Genomic DNA, 18,431 nt, shown 5'->3' with positions numbered 1-18,431 from the left:
TCTTGTACTTGTACTCCTTCAAATGAATATCCTTTGAATGAATGGGTAAATCTTCAAATATTGTCTACTTTAAAAAAGATTTTATAAATATTTCTTAATTTTTTAAACTTGTTTTAGGGACAAGTGTTTGTTTTGTTTTGTTTTTTAATGTGCTTGCATTTATTTATTTATTTATGGCCATGCTCCGCAGCATGTGAGATCTTAGTTCCCTGACCAGGGATCAAACCTGCACCCCCTGCAGTGGAAGTGTGGTATCCTAACCACTGGACCACCAGGGAATTCCCAGTATTTCTTAGTTGACTGTATTAATTTTTAATCTCTTGCACTAACTAGCTCTTTGATGTTGAATAAAATTCTCCATCACCCTGTGCATTGGTTTTCTCCTCTATAAAAAATGTGTCTATTAATAGTACCTATCTCATCCAGTTGTTCTGGGTATGTAGTAAACTAATGTTTAGAACACATTTAAAGCACAATATAGTGTATTGTAAGGGATCCATAAATGTTAGCCTTTATTATCTCATATCAGTTTGCTTTTTTAAATAACTTATAAATGTGTATAAGTGTTTCCTCCCATTCTCAAATATCATCTCTATATAGTCTTATGTTAAGGGGGAAAGTAGAATTTGAAGAATATCTTTAAACATCTTATCCAGTTATATACACTATAGCCTCAATTTACGCTGGTTCATTTTTGACAGCTATGATCTAAGATATTAAAAATAAAATCTCAAAACTCTAATTCCTTAGGCTTCATAATCAATCCCGATTTCAATCCCGTATATCACCTAGGCAAATGGTTACTTTATTTTATACTTGCTGGATATATCTAAAAATGTCAAATTAACATTTGTATAAAACCTTTATATATATATATATATATATATAAGTTCATGAAGTATTAAGATGTTGTGTTTACTTTTTGAAGGTTAGTGAAGGAAATAAATGTATTTTATTACAAAAATATTTTGAAAAGTTACCTACTGAGAATATTTTATCTATTTGTTTTGATAAACAGTTTTATGGACCCATGTAACTTCTTAATTTTAAATAATTTTCATTGAATCATTGTACATATAACACCCGCCCCTCCCACGCCCCAAATAGTTTTGAATAGTTTCTTTCACATTTCTGTTTTCCCTTTTTCTGTGTTTTTATTACTATGGCTAGGCAGAAATCCAAGGGTACTTAAGCAGAACTATTTAGTTCTACTTGAGTCGAAATTCAATTGCAATTCCATGAATAAGACTTTTTGGCTCAAAGCATTGCCCTAATATCTAGCACTTATGTTGCAGATTTCCCAAGAGTTAGGTCACATAGAAAACTAAGAAATAAATAACTTGAGTCTGAGGACACATGCCTTACATTATACCTACCATTTAAACATAGGTTATATATTTTTCAAATTCAAATAAAAAATATATGTATTATAAAAGTATTTAACCACAAGTACTAGCACTTAATGTTAGAAATCTCTGTGTGAAGTGCCTAAGAGAGAGGGGATTGTTCTGATAAAGAGGCTGTACATTTTCAAAGTCTTAATTTAGCTTATAAACAGAAGAAAACCCAGTTTCTTCCAGACTGACAGCTGTGAAGTGATCAGATTTCTAAAATGGGGCATGTTCTTCTATATTACACAGGGTTGCATTGATAACAATGTAATCTGAGCTTTGCTGATAGTTGCTGCAGGAAACATTGAAGTTGAATAATATTTTTTAAATTTTAGGTCCAACTTTAGAAAACAAGAACCATTATTCTTAAACTACCCAAAAATGGAAAGTGTCTTGAAGACAGGTTACTTTAGATAATATAATAACAAGACTGCCAACTGATTACATTTTAAAGGATGTTATTCCTTGAGTGTGACAAGATTCCTCACATCTCCTTAGCAATTCAGACTTCAGCGGCGTCAGGCCCCAGGGGAAGGATATTATGAGAGGGTTTTTTTGTGATATAAACTCAAGTCATAGAAAGTAGATCATCTTTAGGACACTCTATGTATAGTATCATGTCATCTGCAAACAGTGACAGCTTTACTTCTTTTCCGATTTGGATTCCTTTTATTTCTTTTTCTTCTCTGATTGTTGTGGCTAAAAATTCCAAAACTATGTTGAATAAGAGTGGTGAAAGTGGGCAACCTTGTCTTGTTCCTGATCTTAGTGGAAATTCTTTCAGTTTTTCACCATTGAGGACGATGGTGGCTATGGGTTTGTCATATATGGCCTTCGTTATGTTGAAGAAAGTTCCCTCTATGCCTACTTTCTGCAGGTTTTTTTTTTTTTTCAGTACTTGGGCCTCTCACTGTTGTGGCCTCTTCCGTTGCGGAGCACAGGCTCCGGACGTGCAGGCTCAGCGGCCATGGCTCACGGGCCCAGCCGCTCCGAGGCATGTGGGATCCTCCCAGACTGGGGTACGAACCAGTGTCCCCTGCATCGGCAGGCAGACTCTCAACCACTGCGCCACCAGGGAAGCCCCTCTGCAGGGTTTTTATCATAAATGTGTGTTGAATTTTGTCGGAAGCTTTCTCTGCATCTATTGAGATGATCATATGTTTTTTCTCCTTCAATTTGTTAATATGGTGTATCACGTTGATTGATTTGCATATATTGAAGAATCCTTGCATTCCTGGAATAAACCCCACTTGATCATGGTGTATGATCCATTTAATGTGCTGTTGGATTCTGTTTGCTACTATTTTATTGAGGATTTTTGCATCTATGTTCATCAGTGATATTGGCCTGTAGTTTTCTTTGTGACATCTTTGTCTGGTTTTGGTATCAGGGTGATGATGGCCTCGTAGAATGAGTTTGGGAGTGTTCCTCTCTCTGCTATATTTTGGAAGAGTTTGAGAAGGATAGGTGTAAGCTCTTCTCTAAATGTTTGATAAAATTCGCCTGTGAAGCCATCTGGTCCTGGGCTTTTGTTTCTCGGAAGATTTTTAATAATCGTTTCAATTTCAGTTCTTGTGATTGGTCTGTTCATATTTTCTATTTCTTCCTGATTCAGTCTTGGCAGGTTGTGCATTTCTAAGAATTTGTCCATTTCTTCCAGGTTGTCCATTTTATTGGCATAGAGTTGCTTGTAGTAATCTCTCATGATCTTTTGTATTTCTGCAGTGTCAGTTGTTACTTCTTTTTTATTTCTAATTCAATATGATACTATACACAGAGAATCCTAAAGATGCTACCAGAAAACTATTAGAGCTAATCAATGAATTTGGTAAAGTAGCAGGATACAAAATTAATGCACAGAAATATCTGGCATACCTATACACTAATGATGAAAAATCTGAAAGTGAAATTAAGAAAACACTCCCATTGGGCTTCCCTGGTGGCACAGTGGTTGAGAGTCTGCCTGCCGATGCAGGGGACACAGGTTCATAGCCTGGTCCAGGAAGATCCCACATGCCGTGTAGTGGCTGGGCCTGTGAGCCATGGCCGCTGAGCCTGCACGTCTGGAGGCTGTGCTCCACAATGGGAGAGGCCACAACAGTGATAGTCCCGTGTACTGCAAAAAAAATAGAAAACACTCCCATTTACCACTGCAACGTAAAGAATAAAATATCTAGGAATAAACCTACCTAAGGAGACAAAAGACCTGTATGCAGAAAATTATAAGACACTGATGAAAGAAATGAAAGATGATACAAATAGATGGAGAGATATACCATGTTCTTGGATTAGAAGAATCAACATTGTGAAAAGGACTCTACTACCCAAAGCAATCTACAGATTCAATGCAATCCCTATCAAACTACCACTGGCATTTTTCACAGAACTAGAACAAAAAATTTCACAATTTGTATGGAAGCACAAAAGACCCCGAGTAGCCAAAGCAATTTTGAGAATGAAAAATGGAGCTGGAGGAAGCAGGCTCCCTGACTTCAGATTATACTACAAACCTACAGTAATCAAGACAGTATGGTACTGGCACAAAAACAGAAATATAGATCAATGGAGCAGGATAGAAAGCCCAGAGATAAACCCACACACATATGGTCACCTTATCTTTGATGATAAAGGAGGCAAGAATATACAGTGGAGAAAAGACAGCCTCTTCAATAAGTGGTGCTGGGAAAACTGGACAGGTACATGTAAAAGTATGAGATTAGAACCCTCCCTAACACCATATGCAAAAATAAGTTCAAAATGGATTAAAGACCTAAATATAAGGCCAGAAACTATCAAACTCTTGGAGAAAAACATAGGCAGAACACTCTATGATATAAATCACAGCAAGATCCTTTTTGACCCACCTCCTAGAGAAATGGAAATAAAAACAAAAATAAACAAATGGGACCTAATGAAGCTTAAAAGCTTTTGCACAGCAAAGGAAACCATGAAAAAGACCAAAAGACAACCCTCAGAATGGGAGAAAATATTTGCAAATGAAGCAACTGTCAAAGGGTTAATCTCCAAAATTTACAAGCAGCTCATACAGCTCAATAACAATGTTTTGACATTGTTATTGTCAATAAGACAATAACAATTCTTATAACAATACTTATAACAGTAAGAATGCTCAACATCATTAATCATTATAGTAATGTAAATCAAAACTACAATGAGATATCATCTAACAACAGTCAGAATCGCCATGATCAAAAAATCTAGAAACAATAAATGCTGGAGAGGGTGTGGAGAAAAGGGAACACTCTTGCACTGCTCATGGGAATGTGAATTGATACAGCCACTATGGAGAACAGTATGGAAGTTCCTTACAAATCTACAAATAGAACTACCATATGACCCACCAATCCCACTACTGAGCATATACCCTGAGAAAACCATAATTCAAAAAGAGATGTACCAAAATGTTCATTGCAGCTCTATTTACAATAGCCAGGAGATGGAAGCAACCTAAGTGTCCATCATCAGATTAATGGATAAAGAAGATGTGGCACATATATACAGTGGTATATTACTCAGCCATAAAAAGAAATGAAACTGAGTTATTTGTAGTGAGGTGGATGGACCTAGAGTCTGTCATACAGAGTGAAGTAAGTCAGAACGAGAAAAACAAATACCGTATGCTAACACATATATATGGAATTTAAGAAAAAAAAAACAAAAAAGGGTAATGAAGAACATAGGGGAAAGACGGGAATAAAGACACAGACCTACTAGAGAATGGACTTGAGGATATGGGGAGGGGGAAGGGTAAGCTGTGACGAAGTGAGAGAGTGGCATGGACATATATACACTACCAAACTTAAAACAGATAGCTAGTGGGAAGCAGCCGAATAGCACAGGGAGATCAGCTTGGTGCTTTGTGACCACCTAGAGGGTGGGATAGGGAGGGTGGGAGGGAGGGAGACGCAAGAGAGAAGAGATATGAGGACATATGTATATGTATAACTGATTCTCTTTGTTATAAAGTAGAAACTAACACACCATTGTAAAGCAATTATACTCTAATAAAGATGTTAAAAAAGAAAAAAAAGAAAGTAAACCAGTTTCAGTGCACCATGGCCTAATGCTTTGGGAAAGCCCAATGGCATACCTCTTTACCACTATTCTGTAGTGTCTGGATCACGTGTCTCTTTGAATCAGATTTGCTTTGTACCCCTATCTTTTCTCATTTAAATTGATTTTGTATGTTGAATTTTCTTTAATTAACATATAATTATTATTAGAACAACCAGTACACAAAATAGTCAATTCCTTGTTTTGGTCACACAGTTTTAAGTGATGTCTTCTGTTTTTGTCAGGTGTTATTTTCACTAAATGAGCTCCTAGATTTCTTGGCATGCTCTATAACTTGGATCTCTGTGGTGCTATTAATATCTTCTGCTATGTTTGAGCATGTGTGTCCACAGGTTGTTATGAGGTTTATACCTGAGTGATATGTTCTAGGTACCCTGTTAACACCTTATGCCTATGCAAGACACAGGTTGTATTTCAGTTATGCTTATACTCTCTTCTAGAAAGTATGATGAAGTTTGTAATATTTCCATCACCACAATCACCTGTCTTCTGAGATTTTCCTCATGTTGAAATGGAAGAAGTGTCTCTGTTACTTTCAGTGGAAATCCTTATATTTGTGCTTTGGAACACAGTCTGTTCACCTTCTCATGAATTTTCTCTTTATAGATATTCCCTCCCCGCCCCCTTTTTTTTTTTTTTTGGCTGCACCACATGGCATGTGGGATCTCAGTTCCCTGACCAGAGATTGAACCCCCACCCCTGCATTGGAAGTGTGGAATCTTAACCACTGGATTGCCAGGGAGTCCCTTTTTTTCCCTCCCTCTTTCAAAATTATGATATTCTTCAACAAAGACAGTGACTAATATTTCTCATATCAGAAAAAAATTAATTTGTTGAACCCACTTCTCTGATGACATAAGGCACCATTTTTCTCATCTTTACTTCAGGTACTATTATCCAATAAAGTCTCAGGACTCATGGGTTTCCTATATTCACATTCAATATACTTTAGAATCCACTACAGTAAAACTTCCATCCTTTCATATTTTATTGAAACTACTCTTTTCAAATTAACCAATGATGTCCATCCTGTCAAATCCAATTCAGCCTTTACTAACCCCACTAAACTTAATAAATTTTACCTCAGCTGTCCACTTAGAACACTCCTTTCTTGACTTCTATGCCTCCTCTCCCTCCCAGTTTTCCTTCTCCCCTGGGCTGTTCCTCTCCTTTTGCTGGTACCTTCTCCTATTCAGATGCTGGACTGCTTTAGACTTAAAAGATTGGATGTTGTACTGCTCAATCTTTCCCTTCCTTTTCTCTTACAACTCTCTCCCAGATGAGATTGTTCCCATTATTTTACATTTAGGCTGATCTACCTCAAATTTATATTTCCTGTTCAGAAAGTACACTTGAACTCCACACCCATGTCTAATTTTCTTCCTTTTATTCCATATGTTTATTTAATTGACATCTAAGATATAACATGTCAAAATCATTGATTTCTCCCAAACTCTTTTTTCTCCCAATGGGAATCTTTCCCCTAACTTTTTATCCAGCTCCATGAATGGGCTTATTAATTATATGCTAGATCAAATATACAGATACAACACAAAAATTGAGTCATTTGTAATTTCTTCTTTTTACCAATGCCACTACAACAAAAAGCTTTATAAATTGTAGTCAATATATAGCACTATTTTATACACTTCATTATCTTCTAATTTTTCCACTTTTGTCCATGATGACATCATGTCTTTTCTGAATTGTTTTTAACATTCTATAATCCAAGATTCAAAGCAGCCACTGTCATTTTTCCAGAATGTAAATAGATCCGTTATTTTCTTTGTTAAAAATGTTTTCCCATCGATTTTATAAAAAAAAATAAAACTCTTTACCATGTGCTATGGGACTTGCTTGTCCTATGCCCTAGCCATCCACTTCATTCATTCTGCCAGCTACACTGAAACACCTATCTGTTTTTAAACCAAGTCAAGCTTTTTCTTTAATTTGGATCTTTACACTTTAGTTCCCTCTATTCAAATATTCTGCCCCTTGCACTTTTCACATAATAGTTCATCTTTTTTTCTTCAGGTGTAGATGAAATGTCACTTAAGCTAAGATTAATGATGAGGGAAGAAGTATTAGAGGTTTGAGGAGAAAAAAAAAACTCTTTAAATTGTTTTAGGAATAGTTTGGAACATTTCTAGAACATATGATGATTGTTGACTATATTATTTATTCACATTTATGTTAATTAACTACTGCTGAATAATGTAAAACCCCAAAACTCAGGGTATAGGAAAAAGGCATGTATAACCATGGTGTATGTGTCTGTGAGTTAGCTGAGGAACAGCTGAACTAGGCTGGCCTCTCTTTGCCAAGTCTGCTAATCTCCAGGACATTCATTCCTACATTTGCTCATTTACTAGGTAGCTCTACTCTAGGATGGGAAGCTGACAACTCTGACTTGAGGTCTCATCTTTCTTCTGGGAACCAGTGGTCTAACCCTGGAATGTGCTTCTTATGGTAGTGGCAGAGCATAAGAGGAACATTTAAAGTCTCATGAAATCTAGACCCAAATGTGGAACAGAACACCATCACTTTCAACTCATTCTATTGCCAAAGTAAGCTGGAGGCCAAACCTAATAGAAGAGAGCCCTACAAAATTACATGAACTAGTGAGGGAAGAAGATTTGTGGCTGAGGATGCAACCTACTTCCTGTTTATTTTCTCATTCTTTGACCAAACAAGTTGCTAGGTGATGGAGACACAATGGTCATTAATTAAAATGTTTTGTTTTTCATTTTGTATTTATCTTCAAACCTCAGCTATGATGAAATTCCAAGATAAATTAATCTTTGACATCTGTTATCCTAAAAACATTGTACATATAGCAATGAGAAGTTTCATTAAAGGTTTAATTTTTTCTTAATGTACTGTCTTCACAGAGGCAGTTTTTTTTAATCCTTCCCTTATTAATTACTGTGTTTTTGCTATCTACTACCTACTATTTTATTCATGGAGTTTAGTGTTTTGATTTTTAACTTTTTGAATTAGTAATTGAATTAAACCTTAATTAAGGACTGACAGAAAAATAATTGCTATCATTTCTATGCAAATATAAAACAGGTGGACAAATCTTAAGGGCCAAATATGGGAAGTAAAAATACATATTTCAATATTTGAGTATAGTAGATTTAATACCTCCCTTGGTTCAGTTTTCTTTTCTTCATTATAGCATCAAGTAAAAGAGTATCCAATTTTTTTTTCTCTAGATACTTCATCGACTACAATGCTGAAAATGACAGGTTTTTCAACATTGATGCCAACACTGGGACCATTAAGACTACCAAGGTTCTTGATAGAGAAGAAACTCCATGGTACAACATCACAGTTGCTGCTTCAGAAAATGGTAAATTTCTTTACATTATGTACCATAAGAAAGATGTCACTTATACATGAAGATTTATGCTGAGACTTTCTCTGGAGCAGGGCTATCATGATTTGTATTTTTTATGCCATGATCTAGCAGAGTGCACAGAATATAGTAGATACAGTTACTCATTGTCAGATGCAGTGAATAAAGGGTATACCTTTTTCTTTACTTTAATCCCCACATAGTGGTGAAAAATTGGCATCACAGAACACTTAGCCTGCATCACTGAGTCAAAATATTTCATTCTCTTCTTAATTATGAGACTTGCTTTGTCATGTGCTTTTGTCTTACTTAAGGAGAAGAAGAATACTTCATATACGGTGGAGCAGTTTAGGAATATAAAGAGAAGAAATGAAAATCTAACATTTTACTTGAATAATTTTATCAATATAACACCCTTCCTCAAGCTTCAATTAACACTTAGAAATTTTATAGCAAAAGAATAGCTCTTGGAATTTCAACAGGCAGGTCTAATTTCTTTTCAAGAGACGCACATGGTATACAACTGAGGAAGACCATTGTTCCATCCTCATCCAGAGCATTGCATTGTGCTAAACACCTAAGATTTTTTAAAAAAGCATAAATGTCAACAATTATCTCTGAGTTCAAAAAGATGTACATAATTGTCTTCAAATGAAATTAGAATAAAGCTTTAGGAAAATGGACTACTGTCAAGAAAATGAAGTCTTTCTTTAAATGTTGAGAAATAAGTGAAAGGTACAAATAGCCCCAAGTTTAGTATTATATATACTATAATAAAATTTAGTATAGTATACCCAGCTTACATATACATTTTAAAAGATTCCAACATACTCATGAGTGAACTATAAATGTTAAAATTTAGGAAAACTTCATGTTAGAAAATAAAGCTATGTAAAATAAAATTATGCTCTCTCTTTCAGAAGGTATAAGACATTTTTAAAATATTAAAACTTCATTTAGAAATAGTTTACATACCATACCATTCATCTTTTTAAGGTGCATAGTTTAATAAGTTTTAGTAAATTCAGAGCTGTGCATCAATCACCACAATTGATTTTAGAATATGTTGATTACTTCAAAAGGAAATCCCTGGGTTTCCCTGGTGGTGCAGTGGTTGAGAGTCTGCCTGCCGATGCAGGGGACGCAGGTTCGTGCCCCGGTCCGGGAAGATCCCACATGCCGTGGAGCGGCTGAGCCCGTGAGCCATGGCCGCTGGGCCTGCGTGTCCGGAGCCTGTGCTCCGCAACGCGAGAGGCCACAACAGTGAAAGGTCTGTGTACCGCAAAAAAAAAAAAAAAAAGAAAGAAATCCTGTCCCCCTTAGTCATCACTCTCTACTCCCCCTTCCCCATGCCTCAACCCAAGAAGTGACTAATCTAGTTTTTGTTTCTATAGATGTCTTAGTCTGTTTAGGCTGCTATAACGAAATATCATAAACTGAGTGCTTTAAACAGCAAACATTTTTTTCTCACAGTTCTGGAGTCTGGAAATCCGAGATTAGGGGCCAACAGATTTGGGGTCTGGTGAGAACCCACTTCCTGGTTCATAGATGGCTGTCTCCTAGTGGTGTACTCACATGGTAGCAAGGGCAAGGAATCTCTCTGGAGTATCTTTTATAAGGGTACTAATCTCACTCATGAGTGGTCCACTCTGAATTTTGGGGAGACATAAACATTCAGTCTATATTGATAGATTTGCCTTGCATTGGTATTTCATATAAAATAATCAATAACACATGGTCTTTGTGACTGGCTTATTTCACTTAGCATGATATTTTCAAAGTTCATTTACATTGTAGCATGTATCAGTATTTCCTTCTTTCTTATTGCTAAAAAAATATTCCATTATATGGTTATACCACATTTTATTTATCCATTCATCACTTGATAAATGTTTGGGTTGCTTCCACTTTTTGCCTAATTTGAAGAATGCTCTTAAGAGCATTAATATGAATGTTTCTGTGTGGATGAGTTTTCATTTCTTTGAGATATATACCTAGGAGTGGGATTGCGGGGTCATAAAGAAACTATATTTAAAATTTTGATGAACGGCCAGACTGTTTTCCAAAGTGGCTAAATTTTACATTCACAACAACACAATATGGGGGTTCCTATTACTCTATATTATTACCAATTTTTATTATTACATACTGACCATAACCATTCTAGTGGGTGTGGGCTGATAGCTCATTGTGGTTTATGCTCTTTTATACTGTCCTTTATCACAAATCAGTAATTAAACTACTCCAGTCTTTTTTTTTTTTTTAAATCTCCCTCATCCCATTTCTTGGTATCTGCTATTTTTTTTAATTAATTAATTAATTAATTTATGGCTGTGTTGGGTCTTCGTTTCTGTGCGAGGGCTTCCTCCAGTTGTGACAAGCGGGGGCCACTCTTCATCGCGGTGTGCGGGCCTCTCACTATCACGGCCTCTCTTGTTGCAGAGCACAGGCTCCAGATACGCAGGCTCAGTAGCTGTGGCTCATGGGCCCAGTTGCTCCACAGCATGTGGGGTCTTCCCAGACCAAGGCTCGAACCCGTGTCCCCTGCATTGGCAGGCAGATTCTCAACCACTGTTCCACCAGGGAAGCCCTACTCCAGTCTTTTCTATTCCACCTGAATTTTTCATGTTTCTCATCTGAAAAATCAATTCAAGTGGTTTCCATTTAGATATTTTTTCAGCACAGTATTTCCCTTTGAAAATAAGCATTTTCAAAGGGAAATACTGTGCTGAAAAATTACTTTTAAATGAGTGTTATAAAGAATACATGAGTGGGTTCATTTGTTATAATTCTGGTTAATTTTCATTTTCAAAATAATCAGACTAGGTCTAGATTTGCATGTTCTTAGTCACCCAAGTACAATAAAATAGCTGTCAAATGATAAAGGCTCGTTTAAAATTAGTTTTAAAATAAAAGAATAAATGGATTGATATACTGAAGTAGATGTGATGGAGACATTGAAAAGTTTCCAAAAATATTGTGTAGTTCTTCTTGAGAACAGGTTCCATGTACAGAAGAAGGAAGGGAAGAATCCCTGGGGAGAATGATATTTGCTTGTCAGAAAGAATAGGGACTTATTTTAAAATAACATCAAGTTCAACTCCAGAGGTATTTTGATCAGAAGCCATACTTTAGATCACTTCTAAATCTCACCTCAGCCCAAATAATATTTGTATCAAGTAGAAGCTAATTTATAAATATACATGAGTTCAAGTATATCATGAAAATTATATTATTTGCAATCATTACTAAAGGAAATGTTCATTTTTACTAAAGTAACGTCTTAAATATGTACTTACTACGTTCTTTTTCTTTTCTTTCCTTTTTTTTTTTTTTTTTACTATCTGCTAGTATTTCATATGGGAAATGAGTTAATACACATCTACTAAGTAAAACAGTACAGTAAAGAGTAACATCCTGAATTTTATAGATGGTAATAAAGAAGCCTTAGAGACTCCTCAATGAGCACTACTAAAATATAATTTAATCCTAATCATAAACAGGTATGTAGAAAGAACGAGCACTAGTTAAGATTTTATAGCCATATTGGGAGGCTGTGTCTGGAAAAGCTCACATTCACTTACTGATTTCTTAGCCTAAGTGCCTATAAAATAGAGTTGGGTGCCCTTCCGCGTACAATTGTTTGTAAGCATTTACTTTAACATGAGCCATGTCATCAAAGTATTTTCTATTTTGGATACTTTTTTTACAGGATCTTTTTAAAGGCTTTATTTTATTTAGTGCAGTTTTAGGCTCATAGCAAACTTGAGAGGAATGGACAGAGACTTCCCATATATTCTCTGCACCTGCACATGCTTAGCTTTCTCTGCTATCAACATTCCCCCACCAGAGTGATACATTTGTTACAATTGATGAACCTACATTGACACATCATAACCAACCAATGTTTATAGTTTAATTTAGGGTTAACTCCTTATTCTATGGCTTTGGATAAATGTATAATGGCATAAACCCATCAATATAATATCATACAGAGTAATTTGAATGCATTAAAAGTCTTCTGTGCTGTACCTGTTCATGTCTCCCCATCCCTACCCCTGGCAACCACTGATCTTTTTATTGACTCCATAGTTTTACCTTTTCCAGAATGTCATGTAGTTGAAATCATACAGTATGTAGCCTTTCAGGTTGGCTTCTTTCACTTAGTAATATGGATTGAAGATTCCTCCATGTCTTTTTATGTCTTGATAGCTCATTTTTTTTGTACTCAATAATATTCCATTGTCAGCATGTACCAGAGTTTATCCATTCATCGTCTGAAGGTGAATTCATCTTGGTTGTTTCCAAGTTTTGGCAATGATGAAATAAAGCTGCTATAAACATCCATGTGTAGGTTTTTGTATGGCCAGAAATTTTCAGCTCCTTTGGTAAATACAAAATGTGCACTCCTTGGATCATATGGTAAGAGTATGTTTAGTTTTATAAGAAATTGACAAAACGTCTTTTGAAACAGCTGTGCCAGTTTGCATAGCCACCAGATATGAATGAATAAGAGTTCCCATTGTTCCACATCCTAACGAGCATTTGGTATTGTCAGTCTTCCCTGGATTTGGGCCACTCATAGATATGTAGTAGTATCTTGCTTTAATTTGCACTTTCCTGATGACATATATGTGAAACATGTTTTCATATATTTATTTGCCATGTGTATGTTTTCTTTGGTGAAGTATCTATTAAGGTCTTTGGCCCATTTTTTAATCAGGTTATTTGTTTTCTTAATGTTTAATTTTGACTCCTTTGCATGTTTTGTGTAACTAATTTATTAGATGTATCTTTTGCAAATATTTTCTCCCAGTATGTGTCTTATCTTCTCATTCTATTGACATTGTCTTTCAAGAGCAGAAATGGGATTTTCTAAAACCTTAATGTAACAGTTTTGAGGAGACTGTTGTTCTACGGAATTAAAATTAGAAGTTAAGGTTTTAAAATACTTGTTTAGCCTACCTAGGGGTTAAGAGAAGAGAAATGTTCCTTCTCTGGGCAGATGAAGCAATGCACCAGGATTTAAGAGAAAATAAGAGCAAAGCACCTCTGTGCAAAAGAAAACAAAAACAAAATATTGGTCTTTCCTTCAGGTGAACAGGCCTCCTGCTAGAGGACCAGTGTGAAAGCTGAGGGTGTCACAGCTGAAGTGGGCATCCTTTGAGCATTCAGGTGGGGCTCAGATGCAATGCAGCTGTTAATTACATGATGTTTGGCTCTGCCTTTTTTCATCCTGTGGTTCTAGGTCAAAGTGATTATTCAACTGCCCAGTCATGCAGGAAACGTGGGTCTGGTCTGTGATATCTTTTACTACTGCAGCTAAACATAACTAGCAGCTATTTGCACTTGTATGGTGTGTTTTACAGCCATGTCATCCTAACAAAATTTTTTGTGAAATAGAGAAGACACATATTTTCTCATTTTATAAGAGAAAGGAAAGTGAGACTCACACAAAATATGAATCTAAATATTTTGGTTCCTAGATCTGTGCTTATTCTAATATGACCCTCTGTGGCAGCTGTTGCCCATTGAACGCAAGTACTGGTCAGGTATTTTAACTGATTAAGGTTTATTCTATTATTTTAAAAAATCATTCTGAGACATAAGATTATTTTCACAATTTTAAAGAATACACTAATAATCAGATAAATTCAATATGTGTCTGGTCAGGGAAATAAAAAGTGATGTCTTATTATCACATATCACAGTTCTGGTGGAAGGGTACTTTCTCAAAAAATACCTGTGGAACATTTATGTTACATGTAACAATGCAATCTATAATGGAGCTATTTGGTAACTTCTATTACTTTTCTATTAATGTGTAGCAAATAATCATATGATTTCTTTAGGTCAGAAGTCCAGGAGTGTTCAACTGAGTTCTCTGCTTTAAATCTGGAAAGACTGAAATCATGTGTCAGCTGGGCTGGGCTCTTTTCTGAAGGCTCCAGGGAAGAATCTGATTTCACACTCATTTTCCTTGTTGGCAGAATCCACTTTCTTGAGGATGTAGGTGTGAGGGCTCCATTCTTTTTCTGGTTGTTAGCTGAGGCAGTTCCCTCCTCTTAGAAGCTGCCTGCATTCCTTTACCTTCTTCAAACAAGCAACAGTGTGTCAAATCCTTCTTATGCTTGAATCTATTTAATTTTCTCTTCTGCTACCATCTGGAGAAAGTCTCTGCTTTCAGTGGTTTTCACCCAACTGGGTCAGGCCCACCCAAATAATCTTTGTGTTTTAAGGTCACCTGACTTGGGACTTTAATTACACCTGCAAAATTCCTTCACAACAGTATCCAGATTAGTGTTTAGTTGAATAACCAAGGGACAGAAATCATGTGCTGGCACCTTTAGAATTCTACCTACCATAATCCTAAAATATCTGTAAAATTTGGGGGTATTATTTTTTATAGGATAATAAATATTCTTTCAAACTTATATGTCATCACTTACTTTTCCTTTTATATGACTCCTAAATAAAATAATAGCACTAGTAGGCACTCAATAAGTAGTTCTTAATATATTTTTCAAGTGACTAGCTCTCATCTCCCTCAATTTCCATGTTAATGTCTCAGCTCAGGATAATGTATAGTTTCATTCTAAGTGATTTGCAGAAACTGCCAATGTGCTCATCACTTCGCAGTAGCTAAACCAATGAGTACTTTTCATTTCTTATCTCCCCTGATTTATTTGTGTTGTTTGACTGTATTAATCATCCTGTCTCCTCTTGGAATGTTCTACTTCCTTGGCTACCATTCCAGTACTTTGGTATGGTATACTTTATCATCTCGGTCCTAAAGTATACCTTAACTCACTCAGAATATATTAATAAATGATACTTGCTAGGTAGTGTAGTATTTTAGGCACTAATGATATTGAGGGTATTATTTTGTCTTTGAGGAATTTAAGAGTCTAATGCAAAAGATAAGTTAAGCAAATAATTGCATTATGGATAATTACTGTGGTGATGTTTTCTTTTTTTTAATTCTTAAATTTAATATATTTTTATACAGCAGGTTCTTTAGTTATCCACTTTATACATATTAGTGTATATATGTCAATCCCAGTCTCCCAATTCATCCCACCACCACTCCCCCACCCCCCGTGCCACTTTCCCCCCTTGGTGTCCATATGTTTGTTCTCCACATCTGTGTCTCAATTTCTGCCCTGCAAACCGGTTCATCTGTACCATTTTTCTAGGTTCCACATATATGCGTTAATATACGATATCTGTTTTTCTCTTTCTGACTTACTTTACTCTGTATGACAGTCTCTAGATCCATCTACATCTCTGCAAATGACCCAATTTCATTACTTTTTATGACTAATATTCCATTGTATATATGTACCACATCTTCTTTATCCATTTGTCTATCGATGGGCATTTAGTTTGCTTCCGTGATCTGGCTATTGTAAATAGTACTGTAATGAACACTGGGTTGCGTGTGTCTTTTTGAATTATGGTTTTCTCTGGGTATATGCGCAGTAGTGGGATTGCTGGGTCATATGATAATTCTATTTTTAGTTTATTAAGGAACCTCCATACTGTTCTCCATAGTGGCTGTATCAATTTACATTCCCACCAACAGTGCAAGAGGGTTCTCTTTTCTCCACAACCTTTCCAGCATTTGTTGTTTGTAGATTTTCTGATGAGGCCCATTCTAACTGGTGTGAGGTGATACCTCATTGTAGTTTTGATTTGCATTTCTCTAATAATTAGTGATGTTGAGCATATTTTCATGTGCCTCTTGGCCATCTGTATGTCTTCTTTGTAGAAATGTCTATATAGGTCTTTGGCCTATTTTTGGATTGGGTTGTTTATTGTCTTGATATTGAGCTGCATGAATTGCTTGTATGATTTGGAGATTAATCCTTTTTCTGTTGATTCGTTTGCAAATATTTTCTCCCATTCTGAGGGCTGTCTTTTCATCTTGTTTGTAGTTTCCTTTGCTTTGCAAAAGCTTTTAAATTTCATTAGGTCCCATTTGTTTATTTTTGGTTTTATTTCCATTACTCTAGGAGGTGGATCAAAAAAGATCTTGATGTGATTTATGTCAAAGAGTGTTTTTCCTGTGTTTTCCTCTAAGAGTTTTATAGTGTCTGGTCTTATATTTAGGTCTCTAATCCATTTCGAGTTTATTTTTGCGTATGGTGTTAGGCAGTGTTCTAATTTCATTCCTTTACATGTAGCTGTCCAGTTTTCCCAACACCACTTATTGAAGAGACTGCCTTTTCTCCATTGTATATCCTTGCTTCTTTTGTGATAGATTAGTTGACCATTTGTGCATGGGTTTATCTCTGGACTCTCTATCCTGTTCCATTGATCTATATTTCTGTTTTTGTGCCAGTACCATAGAGTCTTGATTACTGTAGTTTTGTAGTATAGTCTGAAGTCAGGGAGTCTGATTCCTCCAGCTCCATTTTTTTTTTCCCTCAAGACTGCTTTGGCTATTCAGGGTCTTTTGTGTCTCCATACAAATTTTCAGATATTTTGTTCTAGTTCTGTAAAAAATGCCATTGGTAATTTGATAGGGATTGCATTGAATCTGTAGATTGCTTTGGGTAGTATAGTCATTTTCACAATATTGATTCTTCCAATCCAAGACCATGGTATATCTGTCCATCTGTTTGTATCATCTTTAATTTCTTTCATCAGTGTCTTAGAGTTTTCTGCATACAGGTCTTTTGTCTCCATAGATAGTTTTATTCCTAAGTATTTTATTCTTTTTGTTGTAATGGTAAATGGGAGTGTTTCCTTAATTTCCCTTTCAGATTTTTCATCATTAGTGTATAGGAATGCCAGAGATTTTGGTGTATTAATTTTATATCCTACATCTTTACCAAATTCATTGATTAGCTCTAGTAGTTTTCTGGTGGCATTTTTAGGATTCTGTATGTATAGTATCATGTCATCTGCAAACAGTGACAGTTTTACCTCTTCTTTTCCAATTTGTATTCCTTTTACTTTTTCTTCTCTGATTGCCATGGCTAGGACTTCCAAAACTATGTTGAATAATAGTGGTGAGAGTGGACATCCTTGTCTTGTTCCTGATCTTAGAGGAAATGCTTTCAGTTTTTCACCATTGAGAATGATGTTTGCTGTGGGTTTGTCATATAATGCCTTTATTATGTTGAGGTAGGTTCCCTCTATGCCCACTTTCTGGAGAGTTTTTGTCATAAATGGGTGTTGAATTTTGTCAAAAGCTTTTTCTGCATCTACTGAGATGATCATATGATTTTTATTATTAAATTTGTTAATATGGTGTATCACATTGATTGATTTGCATATATTGAAGAATCTTTGCATCCCTGGGATAAATCCCACTTGATCATGGTGTATGATCCTTTTAATATGTTGTTGGATTCTGTTTGCTAGTATTTCGTTGAGGATTTTTGCATCTATATTCATCAGTGATATTGGTCTGTAATTTTCTTTTTTTTGGAGTATCTTTGTCTGGTTTTGGTATCAGGGTGATGGTGGCCTCATAGAATGAGTTTGGGACTGTTCCTTCCTCTGCAATTTTTTAGAAGAATTTGAGAAGAATGGGTGTTAGCTCTTCTCTAAATGTTTGATAGAATTCACCTGTG

General features: G+C 35.7%; 1 protein-coding gene across 1 annotated transcript in view; it reads left to right on the top strand.

Moving 5' to 3' along the window:
* Nucleotides 1–18,431, top strand: part of CDH18 (cadherin 18) — a 341,721-nt gene that overhangs the window by 260,726 nt on the left and 62,564 nt on the right. The window contains exon 7 of the mRNA XM_060145999.1: nt 8,705–8,841. Coding sequence (XP_060001982.1) covers nt 8,705–8,841 — 137 coding nt within the window. The remainder of the gene's footprint in view (nt 1–8,704; nt 8,842–18,431) is intronic.

This window comes from Lagenorhynchus albirostris, chromosome 3 (genome assembly GCF_949774975.1).
Source record: "Lagenorhynchus albirostris chromosome 3, mLagAlb1.1, whole genome shotgun sequence".
In the NCBI taxonomy this organism is placed as follows: domain Eukaryota; kingdom Metazoa; phylum Chordata; class Mammalia; order Artiodactyla; family Delphinidae; genus Lagenorhynchus; species Lagenorhynchus albirostris.
Note: the sequence above shows the minus strand (reverse complement) of the source record. Positions and strands in the feature narration are given on the sequence as shown.